The sequence below is a fragment of the Hemicordylus capensis genome, chromosome 17 (assembly GCF_027244095.1).
Source record: "Hemicordylus capensis ecotype Gifberg chromosome 17, rHemCap1.1.pri, whole genome shotgun sequence".
Classification (NCBI taxonomy): domain Eukaryota; kingdom Metazoa; phylum Chordata; class Lepidosauria; order Squamata; family Cordylidae; genus Hemicordylus; species Hemicordylus capensis.
This window is the reverse complement of record NC_069673.1, coordinates 12,058,991-12,085,286: the sequence shown is the minus strand read 5'-3', so window position 1 is coordinate 12,085,286 and position 26,296 is coordinate 12,058,991. Positions and strand designations below refer to the sequence as shown.

The following is a 26,296-nucleotide window of genomic DNA, read 5'->3' as shown; positions in this document are numbered from 1 at the left end:
TATTGTGCAGCTTATTCCTAGATTCACATTTGCACTGAAAGGCAGAATAAACATGGCATAAACCAAGACGGCCACACATCAGGCGCCACTCACCTCGGTGGCGCTGGATTCGTTGCTGGTAAAGGCAGTGACAGGTTTATTCCAGGAATCTGTGCCAGTGGACTGAACAGAGAGTGCTATTGCAAGAAAAAAGAGAGACAGAGATTTCATGGGATCATGGACTACGAACTGAATTAAGAAAAGGCCTAGAACTGGAGGAGTCTCTGGAACTGAATGAAGGACTAGAAAGAACTGGGTGGGGTATCCTTCTAGACTCTTAAAGCTTTTCAGCTAATTAGAGCCGGTGGGAAGGATAACCCACATGAGATATCCTCAATCCAGCAGCAGAGAAGAATTTCATTCTTCCTGGGATGCTGAAATCGCCGCCCCCAGTTCCATTCTATCCTTTCAGAGAAACAAGGGATATGCAGACCAGGCCACCCACAGGGGGAGTCTAAGCAAATATGGCTCACCTGGGCTGTTCGTCTCCCAGATTTCTGTGCCCAGGCTGTTTCCAGAAACGGAAATGTCCCCTTGCTCGAGGCACAAGCTGTTCTGCTTCTTGGCAAAGCGAGGAGGGATACGAGACTGCAGGACACGGCCTTTGACTGGAGCCTGCGGAAGAAAAGCCACAGAATACAGGACTCCCATGGAGCACAAGGGTTTCCCCCTGAATCGGCATCAAGGAAACAAGGAAACATGGTTTATGTTTAACATGGAGCCTCTCAACAGTGTTATCGCAGGGCCGACTCCAAGAGCAGCCAGCTGTGGGGGCTTAGAACCGGCACTCCAATAGCACCCCCATCCCCACTTTGCATGGAGTACCCAAGAAGGCAAGAGAGCTTCCTGTTTGCCTGATCTCTCTCTCCCAGATTCAGGGGATGTCTTGCCAAAGGGGCCTCAAAATCCCAGACTTGACACTAGCTATCTCATCCAGGTTGCCTCCTCGGTTCCTTTTCCCTGGACACAGAATTACAGCAGTCTCCCAAGGCTCTATTAGATCATCATTACTCTGATAGTGACCTGAAATTGACGTCTGGGCAAGTGGCACCAGAAGGGGTGAATTCTAATTCCCCACCCTAGGGCTCATGCTAGCTCTCAATCTTTTTTGCTCCAGAATGCACCAGGAAATAGCCCCATGTAACACTGCGGGGTCATTTTCCTGCACATTCTATTTATTTAAAATATTTCTGCCCCACCACTCTAGCACACCACTGCTCCGAGTGGCTCACAACATTAATAAAAAGATACAATGGAAAACAAGACTAATAAAGTTAACCAAATTTAAGTTACGCAAGCTAAAAGACCAGGCGAAAACCACATTTTTTTTAAAGTTTCAAATGAAAAATTATTTTAAAAGCAAAAAACAGAGAACCATAAAAACTAAAAAACCTACCCATCAGCATCTTGATGGCTCTGCAGCTCACACCCACGGACGACCTAGCTCCCCTGGAGGTTTCATGTAGATGTTAAACAGCATGGGGGACAGAACAGACCCCTTTGGCACCCCATAGGCCAAAGGGTGGAACAAGCATCCCCCAGCACCACCTTCTGGATATGACCCACCCAGCAGGAGAGGCTGGGTATAACCGTGCCCCCAAGTCCAAAACCCAGAGAGGGAAAGAAAGAAAGAAAGAAAGAAAGAAAGAAAGAAAGAAAGAAAGAAAGAATGAATAGGGGAGAGATAAAGGGAAAGAAAGAAAGAATAGGGGAGAGATAAAGGGAAAGAAAGAAAGAAAGAAAAAGAAAGAAAGAAAGAAAGAAAGAAAAAGAAAGAAAGAAAGAAAGAATAGGGGAGAGATAAAAGGAAAAAGAAAGAAAGAAAGAATGAATGAATGAATAGGGGAGAGATAAAGGGAAAGAAAGAAAGAAAGAAAAAAAGAAAGAATAGGGGAGAGATAAAAGGAAAGAAAGAAAGAAAGAAAAAAAGAATAGGGGAGAGATAAAAGGAAAGAAAGAAAGAAAGAAAGAAAGAAAGAAAGAAAGAAAGAAAGAAAGAAAGAAAGAAAGAAAGAAAGAAAGAAAGAAAGAAATCTGACTGGCACAAGTTGGCCACTACAAACATTAAGATCCTCCAGGGTCCCCCAGAAAACCAGACTTTTGGGGAATGTCGAAAGCTCCTCCGAGAATGACTCGGGCTCCACCAAGGGCCAGGGACCATTCCTGGCTGGACCTCCTCACCTGGGCGGCCTGCTCCTTCTTCCTGCGCTCCTCCTCCAGCAAGCGCCGCTGCTTCTTCGTGAGGACCTCAATGAAGCCTTCGCCACCGACTGGGCCCACTTCGCTCTCCTCTGCGGCCCCCGAAAGCCGGCTCTCCATGAGGCCATCTGAGCAACAGTCCAAAGAAACATGTCAGCTGCCTTCTTTCTGGACGGCTACCTTTTTTTATTCTGCCCCGGCTAGGGGCAGCTGATCAGGATGAAGTAGTCAGAACGTTGAATAAATAAATACTTTCTTTAAAATGGCACCAAAAACCCAGCACGCCCATCTGAAATCCATCTGAAATCCACCGAATGGGAAACCAGAAGAAAATATGGCAGTGCTATATCCAAATGAAGGTCTGGAGCATTCAGGCTCAACATCTGTCACCCTAGTAGGTCTGCGTCACATCTGGAGGCCCTCCAATGTTCACACACTGGATGTTGAAGCCTTGGACAAAATGCACAGTTCAGTCTTGGGGGAGGTGGGGGTGTCCACAGGTCAATGGACTGTCCAAACGTGTAAAGGCCCTGAGACTAGAGGAGGAATGCAGAACCCTCACCCTCAACCACCAAGCGGGATGGAGCATATGCCTTTCCTTTCACAAGCCTTAGCCCCGCCCTCCCAGCTGTTTTTGTTCTACGACTCCCATAAGTCCCAGCCACTGTGGCCAATTGCCAGGGATTATGGAAGTTGTAGGCCAACATCCACAGGAGGGCCGAAGTTGAGCAGCCTTGGTCTAAACCCTTCTCGCACTGCTGAACAGCCTGTACCACTGCAGCCTAGAGTTACGCACGGGCAGCGGTGCAAAGTGGCATCCAGGGGAAAATCATGGGCTCTTACGAGACATTCACATGTTAACTGGGCAGGGTTTAGACGCATGCACACATGCAGCAGGGCAGGTAGCGTTCCACTGCCCACAACTCACTGCGCTGTGTGTCAGCGAGGAAAGATAGGGGAGCAGAACAGAGGGCGGGGCCAACACCGAGAAAGCCCTACATCTCACACATTCAAGAAATTCTAAGCAGAGACTCCCCTGCAGATCAGGAAGGCTCCACCAAAGAGAAAGGGGGAGGGAATGTTCCCTAAAGTGTACAGGGCTGAAATAATAAGCAGCAAAAACGGGGCCACAAAGCCAACACGCAGTTCGGTGAGTAGGATCTTTTCCTCCAGATCAGCTGCTGAATTCCGTCCCAGATGCAAACTCTGAGCACTCTTTCAAATAGCCCTGCATTTCCCCCAGGAACAGAAAAGTCCCTCCGGCTCATGATGCACAGTTCCCATTGTGCTTTGGGGAGGCAACCTGGCCAATTCCACTTCTGGGTATTAATCCTCCTCTGCCCTCGGGATGTTAGAGCACAACTTACTTCCATAGTTCAGCTCAAACTGAGAGATGGCTTCTCCCTTCTCGCTGGCTTGCTGGGCAGTGGGTTTGGCATCTCTCTCTGGGTTTTTCCCCAGCCCTTCCGTCCCACTCAAGTTGGCATGAGACCCATACATGGAGTGGCTGTTCCCAGGGCTGCTGTTGTCAAGGTTTTCTTCTGGAGATCTAGAGAGGACAAGGAGAGAGAGAGAGAGAGAGAGAGAGAGAGAGAGAGAGAGAGAGAGAGAGAGAGAGAGAAGGCATAAGGAAAGATTGGGTCATCCCATGAAATTGGTTGCCAGGAAATCTAGGACCAACAAACGGAAGTATTTTTTCACACAACGCATCATCCACTTGTGGAATTCTCTGCCACCAGATGTGGTGACAACCAACAACCTGGATGGCTTGGAGAAGGGTTTGGGTAACTTCATGGAGGAGAGGTCTATCAAGGGCTACTAGTCGGGGGGCCATAGGCCACCTCCAGCCACAGAGGAAGGATGCCTCTGAGTACCAGTTGCAGGGGAGTAACAGCAGGAGAGAGGGCATGCCCCTTTCAACTCCTGCCTGTAGGCTCCCAGTGGCATCTGATGGGCCACTGTATGAAACAGGATGCTGGACTGGATAGGCTTCCTTGGGCCTGATCCAGCAGGGCTGTTCTTATGTTCTTAACTGAGCAAAGAAGCACCTTTTAAAAGTGGCGATTCTCTTTACTTAGCAGGGGGAGTGCAAATCTCCATCCCCAGCACAGCAACCCTCCAATGGCGGCTGCTGGCATCTATGTTATGTTTCTTTTTTAGATTGTGAGCCCTTTGGGGGACAGGGAACCATTTTATTTCTTTATATTTATCTATGTAAACCACTTTGGGAACTTTTTGTTGAAAAGTGGTGTATAAATATTTGTCGTATTCATATTCATATTATACACTGAATTAAAGCAAAACTAGGGGTAGTTATGGGTGTGGCAACTCCAAACGAACTCCAGAAAGTGAGGAAATCTGACAGCCCATGGATGTTCACGCCATGGGGGCATGAGAACGGGCAGACAGTGCAAGCAGAAAGCTTTGAGAAACCATGGAATGGGGAGGGGGGGGATATGTCCAAGTGAAATAATGAGAGAATGTTGTTTTACCTCTCCACCCATAATACACAAGCACAGTAAATGAATACACAGTACCCTAAAAGAACAAACACTCTTTTTTCTATTACTCAGTTGACTACCCTCGTGTAGATACAATCACATCATGCTTAATGTGGGACATCCCAGCTCCTCTTTCAAACATCACATTTCTAGCCATCATGGCTAGAAGTCTTTTAAAGTCAGGGATTCCCCTTTGCTCGTAACGGGGAGTCCTCACCAGACTTCTCTTTAGAAGCACAGCCCTTCGAACGGCTGAACCGGTCCGCCAAAGACTAGGCTCAGTTTGGTTCAAAAGAACCGGTCCATGGACCAGCAGCCCGGTTCCAATTTGAACCAAACCGCTAAAACCAGTCCGTGCACACCCTAGTATAAACCTGTATAATATTCCTTGTTTCAGTACCTTCAAAAAAAGATTAGCATGGTCACTAAGGGAACCCGGAGTCATGTCATTCTCATGGAACCCGGAGTCATGTCACATAGAACCCGGAGTCATGTCACATAGAACCCGGAGTCATGTCATTTTCATATATATATTTATATTTATATTTATAAGACTGTGGATGGTACCTTTTGCTTTTCATCTGTGCTCCGTTCTGCTGGCTTTCGTAGCGGGAAGCGGACCCGCCGGCTCTTACAGCTTTCTCCCCAAATCCCGCAGGATCGACCTTCCGGCTCTGCCGATCCACCAGCGGTCTCTGGCTGGAAAAGCTCCTCTTGGCCAGCTCTCTCTTCTCCCCCAAACTGCCACTGGCCAGACCGCCCTCCAGCGGGCCTTCGCTCTCAGAGACGCCGTCCCGCCTCTCCCGCCGCTCACTGAAGTCGCTGCTTTCAGAGGCTGTCTCCCACTCCTCATTGGCGTGGTCGGAGGAGTTCTGATAAGGCAGCTCCGGAGATCTCCGGGCAGAGGTCAGGCTCCTCTCTGTCCCGGTCAGCTTGGCTCTTCCGGGCCACTGGCAGGCTAGGAGGTTGGTCCCGGCCTCCTCGGGGCTCCACTGCCCGACAAACTCGCGCTCCTGCCTCAAGCGCCTGAACCGGGGGGGCTTGTCCTGGCGAGGTGGACGCCGGCGGCGGAAAGGCCGGTTCTCCGTGTTTTCGGGATCGGCCCCATAATCCTCCGGGAAGTAGTGCCTTTTGTCAATGGGATCCTCATCAAAGGCCCGTCTATTAAAGGGGTCGGAGGGCTTATGAGAGTCTTGGCCGTAGTCCCTGTCCGGTTGATGCCGGACTCCAAAGGCGTCCAGAGAGGCACTGTGGCCGTGCTCCTGCCACACGCTCGCGGCAGCCCTGCCCTGCCACGGGGAAGGCTCCTTGGAAACAAAGCCCCGCCGCCCATACCCGGAATTGCTAAGTCTTGGGGGCAGCGAGCGGCCAAAGACTCGTGGAGCCCGGGCCTTGGCGTCCAGGCCTCCGTGGTCATCAGAATAGATCTTATTGGACCGCCAAGAGTCGCGGAAATCCCCCTTCCTGAGCTCGCCCTCCTCCTTCTCCACGAGGGAACCTTCGTTGCTGTTCTCAGAGCCCCTCTGACGGCGGCGCTTTGGCAGCTCCTCATACTCGGAGCCTTCGCTGTGCGTCTCACTCGCAATCCGGCGCCTGGGCTTCCCGCGCGGGAACTCTTCCAGCTGATTAAACTCCCTCAAGGCCCGCCCTCGGCTGCTTTTCTGGGCGGGGTTGAGGCTGCTGTTGTAGGCTCCCCTGTTGACACCGGTGCTGCCGCTGCTGCAACCCACAGCACTGCCACGGCCTCGGAAGGTGAACTCTCGGAAGCCACGGCCCCGGCCCCGGCCCCTCCCACCAAAGGCCTGTTCCTCGTCAATAAAGATCCAGTTGTTTCTTTTGGTGGGGGGCAGATCGTTGGATTCTCTTAGGTGCTGTTTCTCCTCCCAGGCGTTTCCACCTTTCTCCTCCTGCTCCTCCTCTTCTTCCTCTTGAGGTTTCTCAGGCTCCGGGACAGCAGTCCGAGACGAGCTCTTCTCATCGTGCAAGTGGTACCGGGGGGCGTGGAGCAAAGCAGCGGAATCAGCAGCAGCAGCAGCAGCAACTGCCGCCGCCTCAGTTTTATGAGCTGGAGTCTTCTCCTTACCCACCTGGGAGGTCTCTTCTTCCACCTTCACCTTCTCCAGCTCTTTCTCCTTCTCCTCCACCTTGAGGGCCTTCAGCACTGGCTTCTTAATGGGGCCAGACCGACGAGCTCGCCCTGTTTGCTCCTGCGGCTGGCTGCTGGCATTCCGGTTCTCAGGAGCCCATCCCGCCTCCGGGTTGGCTTGCTTGCCAGTGGCCCCTTCTTTCTTCCATGTCTCGGCACCAAAGGACTGCTCACTCCGCGGCCCCTCTTCCTCTGAAGAGGCGGCCAACTCCAAGGGTTTCTGATAATGGCTCACATCCCAGCCATTGTACTCTGGCTTCTTATCAGCGTGAGCCAAGCCAGGCTCCAAGGAGGAGCTCTTGAGGTTCCCATGGCGAGAGTCAGAAGCAGACGTTTCGGGGACACTTTCTTGGTGCTGGAAGAGGCAATCCTGGCTCGTCCTCTGAGAGGAGGCGATGCAGCTGTCAAAGTTGGCTTGGGCCTTCTCATCAAACGTATTTAAGTAGTCTTCTCCTGACTCCTCAAAGAGGTCATGTTGGGTGTTTATGACGGACGGTGCAGGGTAAGAGCTGTCGTTCCTGGAAAGAAACCCCACCCCCACAAAAAGAAAGAAGTCAGGGAAGTTTGAGCAAAGTGTCCGGATAGGCTCTGAGCCAAATTCCACAGCCTGCACCCTCCGCTGGTTCCCTGGTTAATACCCAAAATGCTAATCCCCCCCAATGATGAGCACTTCATTAATTACTCAAATAATGCTTTTCTCTATGCCCCCTTGGCCTGGTGGGGTCCCCTCAGCTTCTTCTATTACTTAATTACTGCAAGTTCATTCTTTATTTTTATGAACACCAGACACCGTCAGTAACACACATTCCCAGGAGAGCATGTAAATGCACTAAAACAATTCACACAGTAATACAGTGGAAATGAGATTTTTAAAAAACCAAAGAAATGTCAGCAGCACCACAATACATCAATGTCAACAGGAGCCAGCTTAAAATAACTCAACGGGCAGGAGCCAGACTAAGTTAGTCAAGACTTAGTCCCAGGGAAATTAATGGGATTTAAATTAATCATGACTAACTTAGATGTGGTGACAGCCAACAGCCTGCATGACTTTAAGAGGGGTTTAGATAAATTCATGGAGGATGGGTCTATCAGTGGCTACTTGGCTGGTGACTATAGGCCACCTCCAGCCTCAGAGGAACGATGCCTCTCAATACGAGCTGCAGGGGCTCAACAGGAGGAGAGAGGTCCGGCCCTCACCCACTTCCTTTGGGCTTCTCAGAGGGCCACTGTGTGAAATGGGATGCTGGACTAGATGGGCCTCCTTGGGCCTGATCCAGCAGGGTTCTTCTTATGTCTCAGTGGCTGACATCCTGACGACTGAAGCTTTTGTGGAAGAACATGGCACCAGCACAAAGTGTTACAAAGCGGAAGAGCTCGCGGGCAGAGCATCCGTCTTGCAGAAAGTCCCAGGTTCAACTCCTGGTAGCATCTGCAAGTAGGACTGGGAAGGACTCCTGCCCAAAACTATGAAGAGCTTTTTACAACAGCTGATTAGGTGGTCCACGGTTTCATCTGCTTCTTTACAAAGGCGGCACTTGCTGTTTGTTGTTGACTTTTCTACTTTTGCTCTTATTGCATTTGTTCTTAGTGCCTGTTCTTGCGCAGCCAGTATTAAACCCTCTGTTTCTTTCTTCAAGTTGCCATTCTTAAGCCATTGCCAGGTCTTGGTGAGGTCTGATTTTCCACTTATATTGTGCAAATATTCACCATGCAGGGGCTTATTTTTCCGTTTTTCTGCTCGGTTCTTGACTTGTTCTTTCTTATAGGCCTGCTTTGTCTCAATGGTGTTGAATAGTTTCTCGTTCTTGACCATTTGAAGTGAATCTTCTTTACTGTCCTTTAATTACTACTACTACTACTATAATTATTACTATTATTATTATTATTATTATTAGCAGCAGCGTGTTACGTGACTTGTAGACAATGGACCTCCCATGCCAAAAGGCAACGCTTCATATCCCACCCCTCACTGACACACACACATCTTGGTTCCCTGCACCTGACAGGCAGCCTGGGTGAGTTTGCCCTCACCTGGCATGCAATCCCTCCACCGCCATGCTCTCAGTCTGTTTTGAACGTGAAATGGTGCCGCCTTTACTTTGCAACGGGGTGTAGGTCTCCTGACCCCAAACAGGGGTGGGCTCTCCAGAAACAGCTTTCCTCTCCGGTTGCACTGCAGGCTGGCAGCTCGGCTCTTCTGCCTGACAGCTGGCCCCATTGGTGGAGTCTGGCTGGATCACGGGCTTCATCATCCCTGCTCGGAACACAGCAAGAGAACGTAAGGTTAGGAAGAGGCAACAAAGAGCTTCAGATGGCTAACATTACTCTCCATCCCAAAAACAGTCCCCATGGCAGGGTGGGCAGGTAGATGTTTGATAAACCAGCTTCCTATTTTGATTCCTCCTATACTTCAGTGCAAGGGCCCCCCTTGCTAAGCAGGGTAAGCTTTAGATGGGTGGCTACCTATGAGCGCTGCCTGTGGTAAGATATTCCCCTTAGAACCGAGAATTATGATTCTTACAATAAAGCAAAAGTTTGCTTGAAGATTCAAGGAAGTAAATTCACTGGCACAACCATACCAATATACTGGAGCTTACACAGCCTGCCCAAGAAAAAAGGATCATTTCATAAAGAGGAAGTAATGATGGGATTCAGAAGGAAATTGGTCCTTGGAGCTAGAGTCTGTGGAAACGGAAAGCAAGGAATCGGGAGAAGTCGCTGCGAGTTCTCCTGTTGGTTAATAAGAGAACAACTCAACAGTGCCCATTGAGGACTATGCTGGATGTGGGATCCCAGATGAATAAATCAAACCTTGAGACTCCAGATTTTTATGATCCTGGAAAGACCCAGCCCTTGTGTTCAATGACAGGCCAGCTGGCCACGGAACCTTTTAATGAAATGAAACGAGGAGGCACCTGAAATCTCCGACCACGGTGTGGTGTTACATGACTGAACTAAGCCGTGTAGTGAACCAAGAAACAAACCGCCCCTGACCTGATGGATGGAGAGTGGAGGGGTAGAAATCCACAGCTGGGCGTCCCTGGGTCATGCGGGGGTCCATGTAGGAGGGCATCATCATCCAGCGGGGGTCGAAGCCCAGCATCTGCGGGTGTGGCGGGTAGAAGGTGCGCGGAGGGTGGGAGGGCGGAGGGTACACCTGGGGCTGCTGCCAGCTCTGCATCTTGTACAGCTGGTCCTGGAGAGGAAGGAAGTCAAGTCAACACTGAGGGGCCTGGAGGGCTTGAAGAGCAGCAAGGGAGGAGGAACACAGGAAGCTGCCATAGACTGCGTCATATGAAGGAACTTGCTAGAGCTTCTTACCTGCTGCTGCTGCTGCTGCTGCTGCTGCCGCTGGAACCGTGGGGGGAGTGACTTGGGGTACTTGCCGAATTCCTGTGCGGGCGACACGGCCTCTCGGAGCTCCTCCTCGCTGCTGCTCCGATGAACTGCTGATGCCGCCGACGTCTCCTCAGCCATGTAACTAGGAGAAACTTCTTGGGTATGAAACTCTGGGTTTGCTGAGGAGAAAAAACAGAAACCCGAGCCGAGACTGAATGCCTGAACAATGCCTCAAATTAAACAGAGAATACACAGATTTACACAAACAAATCTCTGTGTTTTTAATCCATGTATAGTTTTGTGTGTTTGTATATTATATTTTTTAATGTCAGATTTGTTTTTATATTTTCAGCTAAATACTTTTAACTCATTTTTATTATACGTGTTTTAACTTTTGTCAACCGCCTTGGGGTTGTCTTGAATGAAAGGCGGTATATAAAACGAACAAAAAAAATAAAGTGGCATGCACATTTGTCCCTCAAAATCAGATAAAGTCAACAAAAGGGCAGAAGCTGAAGTAAACATAGGCTGCATTGTTTGAAACCTCTGTACGTACCGGCTGTGAGAGCTCGGGTTTCAGTTGATTAAACTGAGCCATCCCTAGCCTTTTCCATAGCTGCTGAGGGGCTACGGAATGCTTGTGAACATTCCAACTGCTCAGAGGTTTAACACACACCACCAGCACACAAGGCCAAAGAGAAGTGCTAGTTTGCAATAATTCAGAGTTGGCCATCGTATGATCTGGATCAGGCAGAATACGGTTTCTGCTAACCACAGTTGACCTCCAAACCAGAACTGGAAACCATGGTTTGAAGTGGATCTCCACGCAAGCCACAAACTGACAAATTCACACCACAGCAAACCAGGAAGGAACTGGAGCTTGTGAAGGCAAGAAGGTGCTCAAGCCATAAGCACAGCTTGGCTACTGCATGCCTTTCTGTGGCTTATGGGGCTGCCCTGTCACCAAGGCAAATGAAAGCAACGCAGACGAGCACACCCCTACCTCTCCAGATAGTGTGACTGTTCTCCGGTGCAGCGTTTTTCTCCGTGCTGGAGGACCGGGGCTCCTCGTTCTCCGCGTGTTTTTGGCCGTCTCCCGCCTTCTGTGCCAGCTTGCATTTCTGATCCAGCTCCTTCAGCTTGGCAGCACAAGCGGCCAGGCGCTCCTCCCGGGCACGCCGTTCTTCCTCCTCCCGCCGCCTCCGGGCTCGCTCAACGGCCTCCGACATCTCCGAGTGGACAAACTTCTGCCTCAGGGGAAGCTTCTCCTCCTTCTCTTCGGAAGACTGCTGCCTGAGGCATGCCAGCGAGGGTTTCTGGCAAAAGAGAGGGAAGCCGAGTAAGGGCAGGGGGAGGAGATTCGAAAGGCCAGCTCCCACCCCAAAGGGGCCTGTGATTGGAAGAGGAACAGAGACATCAGCTTCTCCACCAGCCTTCGCGGAGATGGACAAAGCGTGGCGTACCAAGCCTGGCTGCACTTTTCAGTCATCAAAGGAGGCACATGCAAGCCAGGCGTCCTAGGAACACAGGAAACTGCCTTCTATCGAGTCAGACCCTTGGCTCATCTTGTTCAGTATTGCCTACACCAGGCCTGCTCAACTCACCTGTTCCTGGACTACAACTCCCACAGTCCCCAGCCTCAGTAGCCAATAGCCAGGGATTATGGGAGTTGTAGGCCAACATCTGCAGGAGGGCCGAGGTTGAGCAGGCCTAGTCGACACAGCCTGGCGGCAGCTTCTCCAAGCTGACAGGCAGGAGTTTCTCCCAGTCCTAACTTCCAGCCTTGTGCCAGGGAGTGAACCCGGAACCTTTGGCACGCAAAGGAGATGCTCTACCCACTTAGCTACGGACCCATCCCGTCATCCCATCCCAGCAGGGGGGTTGATATGACACTGATGAGCAGTTGCGTTCTGATGGGGTGGCAGTAGTCAAGTGCTCTCTCCTTCTGGCTGGAAAGGGGGCCTAGAATGGTTACTTCAGCTGTATTTACTGCATTTAATCTTAAGTGTTGCCAGCTGCTTGAAACAGAGCACTGATAATGGTATTTGGACACTGAAATGCGTTTGCTCAATTTTGGAAGACCGGTGCTTTATTTTATTCAATTTTACGCATGGTCTAAAAAACCTTCCCCTTCCTCTAGAAGGCATGAACACAAAGGGCCCTAAAAAGCTAAACCAGTCGCACGGGAAGGCTTGCATACCTGATAATCCAAAGAAGGAGCCCAGCTAGTCGCCTTCCGGGAGGCCAGTGGGTTCTCTTGCACTTTCCGGATTGGCCAAGATAGGCCAGCTGGGTCTCCCCAGATCTTCCCTTCCTCGGGAGGATGCTTGGCGTCTGCACTGTCCGATGAGCTCAGGGAGAGCTGCCGTTGCCTTCTGGGATCCCAGCTGTTCCTGCCAATTAAGGCACCTTGGGTGTTAAAAATGGCACCAGCCACGCTTCAAAATGTCACTTCACACCCACCTCCCACTTGTTGTCAAGCCAGAAGGAGGCCGGTCAGAATCTCAGGCAAGAGGAAGACACCAGAAGGTTATAGTGCAAGCTTGGCTCCCAATTCTTCCCAGAGCGGCTCCATCCCCTAAGTGGGGGAATATCTTCCAGTGCTCACACATCAAGTCTCCCATTCATGTGCAACCAGGGTGGACCCTGCTTAGCTAAGGGGACAAGTCATGCCTGCGACCACAAGATCAGCTCTCCTTTCCTGAAAAGGGGTGAAAAATTGATTCCCATCCCAAAGGGGCTTACAATCTAGAAACAGGGGAAGCTGCCATTTACAGAGTCCGACCGTTGGTCCATCTCGCTCAGTATTGTCTAACCAGACTGGCAGCGGCTTCTTCAGGGTTGCAGGCAGGAATCTCTCTCTCAGCCCTATCTTGGTGATGCTGCCAGGGAGGGAACCTGGAACCCAGATGCTCTTCCCAGAGTGGCTCCATCCCCCTAAGAGGCAGATCTTACAGTGCTCACAAGTAGTCTCCCTTTCAAATGCAAACCAGGCCAGACCCTGCTTAGCAAAGGGGGCTATTCATGCTTGTTCCCCCCCCCCCCGCAGACCAGCTGTCCTCCTTTGGCACCCCCTTTGCTCATTAGGTTGAGCCGCTACTAGATATATTGGTCGGGGGGGGGGGGGAGTAGGTTTTTTGGCTCTTCGTAACATAGTGGAGGTTCCAAGCTCTGCCCTCCAGAGAGAGGGCGCAGTAAAAGCCGCAGATGGACTTGGGGTTTGGCTGATGGGGAAGATGCCAGTGCCAGCCAGGATCCCGTCCCAGCCAGGATTACCCCAAGCCCCTACCCCCACCCCCCGCATTCCACCTCTGGGCTCTTCCTCCCACTGCGATCCACGTCATGTTCAAGGGAAGTCAGTGAGGCTGCAGAAAGGCCAGGTAGCTACAGGCTGCCCCCACACACCTGCCCCTGCTCTTACCATTTCTGCCTTCCCTCCTTATGGGTTTCTTCCTCCTCCTCATCCTCGCTGAACTTCAGTTTCTCAGAGTAATCCACTTCATCATGAATTCCTACCACGTTAAACAAAGATGGAGAGAGGGAGAAGAGGGGAGATGAAATGGCTGCTGCCAGCTCTGGAGGAACTCAGCTACGCTGGCCCCAAAGCCAGGGTAGCACCTAGAATCCTAGACCTAGAACCGTATTTCTTAAACTTGTGTGTGTTCGCTTTTTAAATGAGTCACCCACCTCCCATCCGCTTAAACTTGTTTTGCATCCCAGGCCAACTCTCCTCCTGGTAGGAAAGTATGTGGCATTTAGTGGTGTGCATGGTTCAGGGGCCATTGGGAAAGCCACCGGACCGGTCCGGAATTCCGGTGGTTCGGAAGGGCAGGGGGGTGTCTCTTTAAGGGGGTGGTGGTAGTAGTTAACCCCCCCCCCCGCCAGCTCTTCTTCATTTAAGGCACTGACGGACAACGATGGGGGCAGGGGCGGCAGGGAGGAACTCTGCCGCCCCAAAAAGATTCTTAAAAGCACCAGCGCCGGAGGGGGAAGAGTGGCGGGGGGGGGGGGGGTAAGTACTACCACACACACCCTTAAAGAGACACCCCTGTAAGTGCCGGACCACGCACACCACTAGTGGCATTTCTCCTGCATCAGTTGGATGAACATCAGCTCCATATTGGTTTTAAATGATTTTAATGTTAATGATTTTAATGTCGAAATGACTTTAATTGTTTAATTGATTTAGTTTTGATTGTAATAGTTAATTGGTTTTAATTCGTTTTATTGTGACGTAAACTGCCCTGAGTCATTTTTGGCAGGGCAGTATATAAGTCAAATCAAATCAATTAAATAAATAATCAATATTGCATCCGAAGATCAGCACTAGAGGCAAGTGCTTTTCAGAGGTGCTTGTCGACCACTACTAGTCCTCTCCATCCGCAAACCAACCCACCCAGAATTCCACTGGCTGTCCTGGCCTATCCAACACACTGGGCTGCCTCTAGTGAGCATTTCCATCCTCCCACTTCAAAGTCCCTTCCTGACTTCCTGCTTCAAGCAAAGCAGGGCATCTGAACCGGGTGTGGTTTGGTGCTTGTCCTCCCATCGCAACCCACTGCCAACCACAGTTTCCTGTTCCGGTTTAGAGGGAAAGTATAAACCAGAAAGTCAGGGAGGGAATCGGAATGAGTGGAGAGAGAAAGGAGCACGTGAGTCAAAGGTTGAGAGCGGACCGCCAAACCATCCCATTGAACCTTACCTGCCCAACCATCATCTGCATCGTTGTCAAGTTCATCCAACCCCTTCAGGTTCTCGGCATTGATGATGGTGGGTCGGGGGACTCGCTCCCCTTGTGGCCGGACTGGACGAGCCGGGCGGGAGATCCCAAGTCTGTTCTCTTTTCTGCAGAGACAGAGATAGTTATTTGCATCTGCCAAGGAGGCACAAGCAACAGAGAGAAACAAAGAGCATTGTGCAGAGAAGATCAGAAAAGGATCCTTTTTCATCAAGGCACTTGGGTGCCGGAGCCTTACCCATCTTGGTCGCTGGTCTGATATTGTCTGAACGGGATGCGGGGTTCAAGGCGGAATTGCGGGAGGGGGAAGGACCCACGGCCCAATGGCCCAGGGGTCTCGGGTGGCTGGCTTGAACACATCTGGAAAGAGAGAACCGAGACAAACCCTTCAATAATCTGTCTTCTCTCTTCATTTAAAAAGTACAGAGTTTGGGTTTTTTTAAATGATTGAAGGAACGCAGCCTTTAATTCAGAACAAAAGACACAAGCCGGAACATGAAGATCCAGTTTTATAAAATTATAAGCAGTATAGAGAGAGGGTGAACCAAGAGGTATCACACAACGTACTAGAACTCAGGACTTGTTAGATTTCTATACTGCCTTACTGGCAATGTACTTCATAAGAGCACATTGCCAGTAAGGCAGTATAGAAATCTAACCATAAATAAAATTAAGTAAAAGGATAAATAAGGCAGCATTTCTTCATGCAACGCACAACTTAAGGAATTCGTCGCCACAGCATGAAGGCCCCACTCTGTCAGGCGCAACAGGGCAGAGACGCTGGAAATCAGGGGCAGCTGTCCCGAAGAGCCGGGAGGCCTAGTCCGCGGGAAAGTCACCACTATCAGGCACACGCCTCGAGCCCCAGCCTTTGAGCTGCAGAGCGGGCTGGGAATCGCCCGACAGCTTTGCAGCAAACCGACCACTTCCCCAGCAAAAAAAAAAAAAAAAGAACAGAGAAAATGCTGAGAACAGCTCAGCCACGGTGTGGTTGAGGCCACCCGAGCACCTTAGCAGCACAGGACCGAAAACGGCAAGCCTCTCCCAAGCACGAACGGGAGGCCGGGGAGGGGGTGCTTCCTCGGTCCCCGGGAAGCCCAGTTCCTGCAGAAAGGCTGCAAAAAGAAACTTGGGGCTGGCTTTCTTGGCCACTGGCCAGCTGAGGCCCTCAGAGCCCCTTGGCTGCATGGTATCCAAACTGGGAAGCCCTCCCCCCCACCCACTTGCAGCAAGAAGGGACCAGGGCTTGGGGGACTCTCTCAGCCCCTGCTCCGCTGAGGTGTCTGGAGCACCTTGCCAAGCAGTGGCCAAATGGCTACGCTCCAATGAAAGAAGGGTGTGTGTGTGTGGGGGGGACCCTCCTTGACGCCAAAGCAGTGTTCCCTGTAAGAGGCATTCCCAGATGCTGTGGACTACAATTCCCACAACCCCCAGTCAAAGACCACTACAACTGGGGATTATGGGAGTTCTAGTCCACAACCGCTGGGAATCCCTCTTCCAGGGAACGCAGCTCCAGAGGCCTCAACTGAACTGCAGCTGAAGGAGCAGGCTCCGTACCGGGCCTCCTGAAGAAAATGCAGGCAAGGTCCTGACTGAGCCCGCCAAGGTGTCTAGAGCAGGGATTCTCAACGTTGGGCCCCCAGATGTTTTTGGACTTCAACTCCCATAATCCCCAACCAAAAGCCACTGGGGCTAGGGATTATGGGAGTTGAAGTCCAATAACATCTGAGGACCCAACGTTGAGAATCCCTGGTCTAGAGCACGAAGAAGCAGGCAACCACCATTGGTCACCAGAATTCAGGAACCCAAGAAGCTGCCATATACCGAGTCAGACCGTTGGTCCATCTAGCTCAGTATTGTCTACCCAGACTGGCAGCGGCTTCTCCGAGGTTGCAGGCAGGAGTCTCTCTCTCAGCCCTATCTTGGAGACGCCACCAGGGAACTTGGAACTCCCAGAGTGGCTCCATCCCCTGAGGGGAATATCTTGGGGGTGGGGGGGGGGGCTGAGGGAGCTACTTAGGATGGACACCAATGCAGGAGGGGGATTGCCAGAGGTGGGGCCAGGAGGAACTAGGTCCCTGGGTTTGACTTCTTCATTAGGGGAGCAGGATCGGAATTCGCACCTTGGCCTTTGGACCTCACAAGTCTATAACACACAAGGCGTGCTGGTCTGGGGAAGCTGGTATGCTCTACGCAAAGTGAAGGGAAGACAGCCCTTTCTATCAAGGTTTTGGCCAATGAGACGCCCTTTGCACTTTTCAAGCTTTTAGGTGCATTTGTTCTGTTTTTACTGAATTGCTTGTATCTTGTTGTTAACCACTGGGGGATCTTAGGATGGAGGACATATAGTCACATGTAGTTTCCCATCCTAATGGGACCCTGCTTAGCAAAGGGAGTGATTCATGCTTGCTACCACAAGACCCGCCTAGCCTTCTCAACCCTGGACATGGCTGGAATTTCTTTTTGCATTGCGGCTAAGTGCTCCCTGGGGGCCCGGTTCAGTGGGGCGATGAGGCAGGAGTCCTGGGCTCTTGAGACCGAGAAAGAAAAATCTAAACACACGTCATTAAGCGACAATTTAGTTCCACACGACAGCAACCAACAGAAGAGGGGGGGGAACTCACAAAAGCTGGTAGCATGTCATGGTATGTCGGCGGCTGGTAGACGTTTGCCATGAACTGCGAAGCCCCTTTGCGGACGGGCTGTGTCGGGCGGAGAGAGGGCTCCTTAGGGTCACTGGCGGTCACCGAGGAGGGGGCTCCATCTCTTGCACTAGAGGTCTTACTGCCCGACTCAGTCAGGGAGGCGGTCAGAGATGTAGAAGAGGTTATGTTCCTCCCACCGCCCTCCCTCCAACTCGTGACATCTGAAAGCATAATTTAAACATAGTAACATAGGAAATTGAGTCAGACCCTTGGTCTATCTAGCTCAGTATTGCCTACCCAGACTGGCAGCGGCTTCTCCAAGACGGCAGGCAGGCGTCTCTCTCAGCCTTATCTTGGAGATGCTGCCCGGGAGGGAACTTGGCACCTTCTGCTCTTCCCAGAGCGGCTCCCTCCCCTGAGGGGAAGATCTTCCAGTGCTCACACTTCTAGTCTCCCATTCAAATGCAAACAGGGTGGACCCTGCTTAGCTAGGGGGACAAGTCATGCTTGCTACCACAAGACTGGCTCTCCTCTACAATTTTGTATAAACCTTTTATTTAAAACCTGTCTTCCCCACCCCTCCAGCATGAGGCTGCTCAAGGTAGCTCACAAGAATAATAAATCACAGTAAAAAAAACATAAACACACAAAAAATAAACAGGCAGCAAGAAATAGAAGAAGGCAGCTCAAAAACAGGAACCCCAATTAAAATCAAGTTAAAAACCCAACCGATGTAGGCAGCAGGTTAAAATTCTACAGAGTCTCTCTAAAAAGGAGGGTCTGTAAATCCTTTAAAAAAAAAAAAATCCTAAGAGGAACCTGACAAAGATCCTTTGAGAGGGCATTCCAGAGGCCACAGTAAAAAAGGCCCTGTCCCTGGTCATCATTTGCCCCTGCTAACTGGGCAAAGAGGCACTTTTTAACTTGGTGATTCTCTTTATTTAGCAGGAGGAGAGTAACTGGCCCTCTCCACCCCCAGCACAGCATCCCTCCAGTGACTGTTGCTGGGGTCTGTCTTAGGTTTCTTTTTAGATTGTGAGCCCTTTGGGGACAGGGTTCCATCTTATTTATTTATTATTTCTCGGTGTAAACCGCCCTGAGCCATTTTTGGAAGGGCGGTATAGAAACTGAATTATCATCATCATCATCATCATCACCCACCAAACCTGGGCCAGTGGCAGAGCTGAAAGTTGAGCCGGCAATGCAGAATGGAGGACTCCAGCCTATTTGTAAGGGGGAATTCAATCTGACAGACATCCTGGCCCCGAGCCATTTAAAAGGTCTTTAAAGGCCACTCTGAAGATACACAGAGAACTATGGCACATGGCAGCAGGATTCAGGAGGGAGCACCAGGCTCGGGGTTCAGGTGTTCCATTTGGCCCTCAGACCAAAGGTAGGAAGCCAAACAGGCTGCCAAGGTGGAGGGGGTGGCCGGCCATGGCCAAGCACAGCCATCCGTGGCCCGGGTGCCACTACACCCCCGGCCAGCCCTAACTCCTCCATGCCTGCTCCCAGCGTCTAGCTATTTTAGGGCAATGGCGTCTTCAGATGACGCCGCAGGCATCTGAAAGTTGCCTCCCAGCATCCTCTTCCACACTTCCAACACGGGGCATCTGCCTGGCTCTGGCCCCTGAGGAATCTGGTCAGGTCTGCGACCGGAAAAGGAAGCGGCCGCCTCCCCGGCCTACATACTCTGGGGGCGGAGGCTTGGTCCGGGCCCATACGACGGATCTAAGGCGCCCTTTTCTTTGCCAGACTTGTCCTGCTCGCCAGCTGCTTTCAGCGTTGGAAATTCCTCGGGAGAGAAGGATAACAGTCGGCTTGAGGCCCTTGAACCTGGCAGAGAAACAGAAGGGACACAGGGATGAGAGGCGGGGTGGCCGCCACTTCCCCCCCAACGACACTTAACCCGCCGCCGGCAAACTCCCAGACTTGTCATACTCACCACCTTCTGGTCCGGCTGGCTTTCCATTCAGCTGTGCCCATGACTTTGGTCCACCTGGCACTGAATTTGTACTCTGCGGAAGAAAAGAAAAATGCAGCGGGTGACCCATTCCAGTTCCCACCACGGATGAAGAGAGCTCAGCTCCAGTCCTTTCCCACCCATTATTACCTCACTTCCTGTGCTGCCCCACTTGCTCATTCTCCCCCCTTGTGATATGTGGCCAACCAGCCGGGCCGCTGCTGAAACCAGGGCAGGAGGCAAAAGCCACAGGAGAGCCTCTCGGCAGCTATTAGAGCCGGGATAGTTAAATGGAAGGGACGCTTTCAGAGGAAAAGCCCGTTTCTCACCTGTAATGTAAAACCACGTGCAGTTCCTCTGAGCTCTTCCGAGGAAGAGCAGGATATAAATGTAAAAATGTAAACTTATGTCGTCCGTGCTGGGCCCTGCACCTGTGCAGAGGCAGCATTCAGCAAGGTACAGCACTTGGTTTTAAACTGTTAGGCACAGATCCCACTCCTGGAGCATCTTCTAATAGGTGCTTCATTATTTTATTTATTCATTCATTTTTACACTTCTATCCTGCTCTTCCTCCGAGGAGCTCAGAGGTTATAACCATGTACTCAGAGGTACAGAGTTATTTTTATCCTCACAACAACCCTGTGAGGTAGGTTAGGCTGAGAGATACATGACTGGCCCAGAGTCACCCAGTGAGTTTCATGGTTGAATGGGGATTCAAACCCGGGTCTTCCCAGTCCTAGCCCAACACTCTAACCACTACAGGTGTGGTCTGCAACTCTCTGCTCAGGTCAAAAGAAGCAACCAAACAAAGAAGATGACCCGTAGCAGGAAGAAGAGAAGATGAAGGAAGAACTCAGCTTTTCTTATTTCGTGGCCTCTGTGCATTCCCACTTATGGGAGAGCCACACAAGACATACAACATGAAGAGAAAACATAGAACCACTTGTCTGAAGCCAACGACAGCTTCAGACCAGACACTGCCTGATGATCAAAGACTGAGCCCAGGTTAAAGTTCAGGAAGAATTGGAAAGCCCCTCTCAAATTTGATGGAAATCTGAAATAACCCTGGGCAAGAATGTGCAACTCGGTTTCACCTTGCCCTTGTGAAAAATAGTGCAAAGCACGTCTACACGTAGGACTCAGACTTTACATGCCGTGGTAACAGCAAGGCGAAATGCCACGTTGAGTAACAAGAGGCAAAGACTGCAAGAGGTTCAACGAGCCACCTTAGAGGCATCCGGCCAGCCACCCTCGGAAACAAGAGTGCTGGAGCCATCCACACCCCTCGGACTCACCTCCTGACTGACTGACTGGGTCAGCTTCTGCAAACTGGAGACAGATTTCTGCAAACCCGGCTGTGGCAGCGACTCCTGCAGCGGTGCAGCCGTCGCACTGGAACTGGAAGAGGAGAGCAGAACGGCGGAGCAGTCAAATGCTGCACCCACAACCACCGGGGCGGGCCCTTAACCGCGAGAGGGGCCCCATGAGCCTTGCCAAATCCTGTGAGCCGCCAACCTCACATTCTCACACGGCAACTAGAGCCGCCTAGAGTGGTCTGTGCTAAACACAACCCAAGTTCCGGATTAAGAGACACTCAATTCTGCAACCAGCACACCTTACACACAGGGTTCCTTCTAAGAGGGATCCCCAGATGTTGTTGACTACACTCCCATAATCCCCAAGCAAAGGCCATGACAGCTGGGGGTTCTGGGAGTTGTAGTCAACAACATCTGGGAATCCCTGTTAAGAGGGGAGTGATTATACACACTGGGGGAAAACTGCAGGCGTGCATTAATTCCGCTTCCTTGAAGAACGACAGGCAGCTATATAGTACACAGAGGTGTGGGTTTTCCAGGAAATTATGGATTTGAAAAAATTTCCAGAATCTTTTTCCTCATCTGCATATAATATATCTATATATTTAATTCTCTTAGCCGGCATGCGTGTCCTGGATTTGGCGGTGGAATTCCCGCGACACATTGTGAGAGTTCCGCTGCCGAAGGGTGGGAGTTGGGGGCAAGAAAAAATGGCAGGGGGCAGTATTGGAGGGCCGCAAAACAGCCTGAGGAGGCGGGCTCGGCTGGCCGCCGGGACGGCCTGGCCTTGCTCTCCCTGGGGCAAGGTCACAATTGCTGATTAAGAGAGTCGGCTCGGGGGGGGGGGAGATTCACTCTTCTGCCCGCCTGGGACAGGACCTCCTCCTACCTCTTTTGGTCTGGCGGGTCCTGCTTGTTCGCCCATCCTGTACCGTCCTTGGGGATGATGATGATATTGGGGTCGTTTCCTTTGTTCTCCGACTTCAAACTTGGCAAGTTGGCAGGTGGAGGCATGCGCCGGGCAGCAGCAACTTTCCCGAGACTCTGTAAGCCATGTCTAGGAATAACTGGGGGGAGAGAGAAAGGGGCAGGAGGCATGAACAGCGACAGGCACCCCAGCTGAACCACTCCTAGCAGCATCCAAGTCAACCTTAGGCCTCTCTTGCACGAAGAGCAGATTAGTGGGGTGACCGGCTGGGTCTGGACTGGGCACCTTCAGACTGCAGATGGAGACTCTCACCACTGACTCTCACAGTCCTCTGCACAGCAGAAACCAGCAGGCCAAGAAGGACAGGCTACAACCCTTCTCCATCTGCTTGTTTTCTCTGTGCAGGGTTTGGGGCGAGGGTTTGGTAACCAAGGAGCCACTAAGCCTCCACCTGCAGTCTGGTGTGTTCCAGCCTCAAACACAAGAGGGCCACTTCATCTCCTTTGGTGAGACCTGGGCCTCTAGCGATGGGCAGCTGGTAACCTGTAAGATTTTATACATACATGCACACAATTTAATCAAGGGATAGTTCACGTTTTGGGCAATGTTGCAGCTCGCCCCATACCAAAGGTCTGGAAAAGGTAATAGAAACATAAATTGAGGCAAGAGCAGGAGGACATCTCTGCTGACTGGGCCAAGAGGCAGCTGCTCTACTGAGCAGGAGGGGGGAGCAACTGTCCCTACTGAGCGGGAGGGGGGAGCAACTGTCCCTACTGAGCGGGAGGGGGGAGCAACTGTCCCTACTGAGCGGGAGGGGGGAGCAACTGTCCCTACTGAGCGGGGGGCAGAGAGCGGGGGGGGAGCAACTGTCCCTACTGAGCGGGGGGGAGAGCAACTGTCCTATTTGGCCCAGCAGAGCATGTCTAGCTGTTGCTGGTAACTCCCTTGCATTTTAACTGTGAGCCCCTTTGGGACAGGGAACCATCTTCTCATTCCTTCTGTTATGTAAACCATTTGGAGAGCTTTTGTTCTGCCGCTGCTGAAAAGCGATATATAAATACTTTTAACTGTAAACATTAAATTTAAAAGCAGCAGAACAAAACAATAGGTATCACTAGGGCTGCAACATTTAGTTAATGTATTCAAAAGATGTCCTAACAAAAAACAAACAGCAAGCAGGCTGCAGATGAGCTCACACACACACACACACAGACTGCACAGACACCATCAAGTGTTAGCTATGGGTAGCAGCAGGCGCCTCCTCGGGAGACCTTCCTTCTCACACGCCGGAGAGACGGCCTCTTCCGAGATGGTGCCTGCTGCAATACAACCCTGCATCGCCTTAAAGAGAAAAACAATGACTTTCCTTCAAAATGATGGTTTTATTCATTTGCAAATAGATGCAGATTCTAACTGAATAATGCAATTAAAACGAACGAAACAACAAGCAAGGCTGGGCCCTGATGATCTTTGAGGGGCACTTTCGACCAGATTTTGTGTGTGGGGGGGGAGAATCTTTTGCTGCCTGTTTGTCTGTTATCTGTTTTGCAGCAGCAGCTCCCGCATTCCTCCTGACCCGGCCGCCAGCCAGCATCCCTGCCTCTAAAAACGCCCACCGGAAAGAGCTTCCCTCCTGCCAGGGCATTCTGGGAAGAAAAACAGCAGCCACCCAGAGCCGCCCTGCCTCCAATACTCCCCGGCCCCCACAAGCCCGGCCTTACCTGTAGTTCTGATAGCTTCTACTGACTTTCCTTTATACTTATCAAACAGGCTGAGAGTCGAGTACTTGCTTTTCCCATCCTTTCCCTTGGTTATTTGCCCCAAACGATCGGACATTGCGATGAAAGGTCATCGAGTAAGGAAATTTCTCTGCGCCGCTCCCGATCTGCCTGGGAAAGAGAGAGAGAAGTGTGTGAGAGGCACCGGGGTCCTTTTTAAAGAACACAGACACAAACATACAGCAGCGGGGAAGAGAATGCAAGGACTCTGTTGTGATCACCTGGGCAAGGATAGAACGGGATTTGAATGCAAACCGTGAGAAGCCGTTTAATCCCAACAGAAAACGCATGGGGAAACACGTAGGTTCTGCAAAGACGGCCATATGCAAAGATGGCCATATTGTCGTTTGGGGAGGCTCGTAATGCCAGTGGCACAGAACCTTTATTTATTCATTCATTTATCATATTTCTATGCCGCCTGATATAAACATCGCTAGCTTTTCCTGCACAAGTCCCAAGGTATTTTCAATGCAGGTGGCACAAAGGAACTTCCCAGAGGATTGTGACACATGTTAATTAGCAGGAAGGGAAGTGCCAACTGGATTTTCTGTTGCAGACATCATAACCTGCATTTCAGAGTTCAAAACATGACCTTGTAATTTAGCCAGGACGCTCCCAATTAAAGAAATCACAGTCGATTAATCAGTGACTGCAGCCATAAGCAAATTTTCAAATTAATACTATATATACACACTGGCAAGAAAACACCTCCTACTGTAATGCCACATTTTTACAAAACCCTTAAACATTATAGTGTCTGAAATGTTCAAAATATGTAAGTAACAGAATCAGAAGTTATGTTCAAAATTTCTGATTCCACTACCAATGTATTCTTCATGTTTCAGAACCCTTAACATTTAAGTTGCAGGAAAACCACCCAAGAGTCTTGTGGGAGCTTAAAGGCTAACAGATGTTTGCCACAGAAGCCATAAAGTCCACTTCACTGGATACTTGAATTTTTATCCTCAGTTGGCAGTGACCCACCATTTACAGTCTTTTACCATTTATATATTTGTTTGTTTGATTGATTCTGTTTATAGGCCACCCTTCCTAAAGTGGCTCAGGGTGGTATACGGCACTTGCCCACTGAGAACACCATTTCATGTTTGGGATGAAATGGATCCTAGTCCAAGAATGCTTCTGCCATAATGGATCTCTTCTGTATCGGATGCCGTCTTCTCACTGCTGCTTTCGTAGAACTCTTCTCATCATATATTCGGATCAGGCTGCTGTGTTTGCTGGGCATCACTGGGGCCTTGGGAGCAACAGAGAAGCAATGGTGGCAGGAGGGAAAAGGCCTCCTCAGCAATTTAATTGAGTCAGACCTGTTCTACACAAACAGGCCCCAGTGAGTCACCTGCACACCGTAAACTCTCCTGTTGACAACACAATTCCCCAAATCCCTGCAGACAGGCAGACTGTTTGCTGCAGCAGGTGGAAACACACACACACACACACACACACACACACACACACACACACACAACTCGTGAGTTAAATGGGCCGTAACCCAAAATTTGGCTTTAAAAAAGCCAAATCTGGCAACAGAGACACACACACACAAGCCAAGCCAGCAAAATAGATCACGGTCTGAAGCTGCCAAAAAGAGATCCTAGCAACAAGCCTGCTTCATGATCCCAGCTCATCACGCTGAAGGAATGGCCGAAGAGAAAAAACAAAACAGCTGCTGCAGCTCAACCAGGGTGGGCTGGAGGAGAAAGCTGCCACCAGAAAGCTTATTGGGACAACCTGGGCCATGTCGCCCTTCCGTCCGGGGGACAGAAAGAGCTGCCAATTCTGTGCACCAAAACCACCTGTGATGGCAGCAGAACTCCAGCCTTAAATGTGGGTCTCCTCCTCCCCAGCCACCTGCATAGCCTTTTTCACAGCTGCCACACATTGAGTCGACACTTTCAATGAGCTGTCCACCATGACCCCAAGATCCCTCTCCTTCGTCCCAATGTGCATCACTTTACACTTGCCAACACACTGAACTGCATTTGCCATTTGTGCTGGTGGTGGATATGGCCAGTTACTCTCCCCCTGCTAAATAAAGTGAATCGCCATGTTAAAAAGGTGCCTCTTTGCTCAGGTGGCAGGGAAAGAACAACATTCCTTCTGAAGGCCAAAAGAGACCTCTTGGGCCAGTTCTGACCCCCAGGCCTTAGGCTGTGCAAGCCTGTCTTTAACACTTCCCACAATACACGTCTCCTGCCCCGCTAGATTGAATAATCAACCACCCATTCCTTTATTACAGTCACAGACCAGCAAAGTTTACAAACAGAAACCCAACAAAACAAAATTACGTAACTTACAAGGTTATGATACAATAGTTAAGCACAGTTAACAATGATTTTTAATGAACTCCTGGCAAATTTTATTGCCCATTAAAAAGAACCTAGCCATATTATAAAATCTCAAGTCATTCTGGTCAGTTAAAAGATAATAAAGATAAAATAAGGAAAAAAATGATAAAAAGAATCTGCACAACCTGGAAGGCAGCTAATAAAAGCGGTTATATGTTTATGCCATATATCTCGGTAAAACTGATAATAAAGGAGCACATGAGCCGTTGTTGCAATATCTCCTGATTTGCAGAGATAAGTACATTCTTTGTAGGGGATTTTTTGGTATCTCCCTTCCAGGACTGCTGCTTGCAAGGCATTGTATCGTGCCTGTGTCAAAGCTCTGCAGTATTTTG

The 26,296-nt window shown here is 50.5% G+C and overlaps 1 protein-coding gene across 14 annotated transcripts in view; it reads right to left on the bottom strand.

Moving 5' to 3' along the window:
* PRRC2B (proline rich coiled-coil 2B) overlaps positions 1-26,296 on the bottom strand; it is a 53,554-nt gene that overhangs the window by 18,665 nt on the left and 8,593 nt on the right. For 10 of the 14 annotated variants that reach the window (XM_053282527.1, XM_053282538.1, XM_053282537.1 and 7 more), the window contains exons 2-20: positions 23,539-23,706; positions 21,779-21,956; positions 20,869-20,971; positions 19,556-19,628; positions 19,303-19,446; positions 17,590-17,831; positions 15,204-15,325; positions 14,930-15,072; positions 13,649-13,739; positions 12,428-12,620; positions 11,231-11,543; positions 10,210-10,406; positions 9,883-10,087; positions 8,920-9,142; positions 5,307-7,403; positions 3,606-3,787; positions 2,221-2,366; positions 513-654; positions 94-176 (exon numbers count right to left, since the gene is read on the bottom strand). In XM_053282527.1, the coding sequence (XP_053138502.1) occupies positions 94-176; positions 513-654; positions 2,221-2,366; positions 3,606-3,787; positions 5,307-7,403; positions 8,920-9,142; positions 9,883-10,087; positions 10,210-10,406; positions 11,231-11,543; positions 12,428-12,620; positions 13,649-13,739; positions 14,930-15,072; positions 15,204-15,325; positions 17,590-17,831; positions 19,303-19,446; positions 19,556-19,628; positions 20,869-20,971; positions 21,779-21,956; positions 23,539-23,653 (4,992 nt within the window). In that variant the 5' untranslated portion in view covers positions 23,654-23,706. The remainder of the gene's footprint in view (positions 1-93; positions 177-512; positions 655-2,220; positions 2,367-3,605; positions 3,788-5,306; positions 7,404-8,919; positions 9,143-9,882; positions 10,088-10,209; positions 10,407-11,230; positions 11,544-12,427; positions 12,621-13,648; positions 13,740-14,929; positions 15,073-15,203; positions 15,326-17,589; positions 17,832-19,302; positions 19,447-19,555; positions 19,629-20,868; positions 20,972-21,778; positions 21,957-23,538; positions 23,707-26,296) is intronic. The other 4 variants (XM_053282530.1, XM_053282531.1, XM_053282532.1 and 1 more) reach the window with 4 other exon arrangements.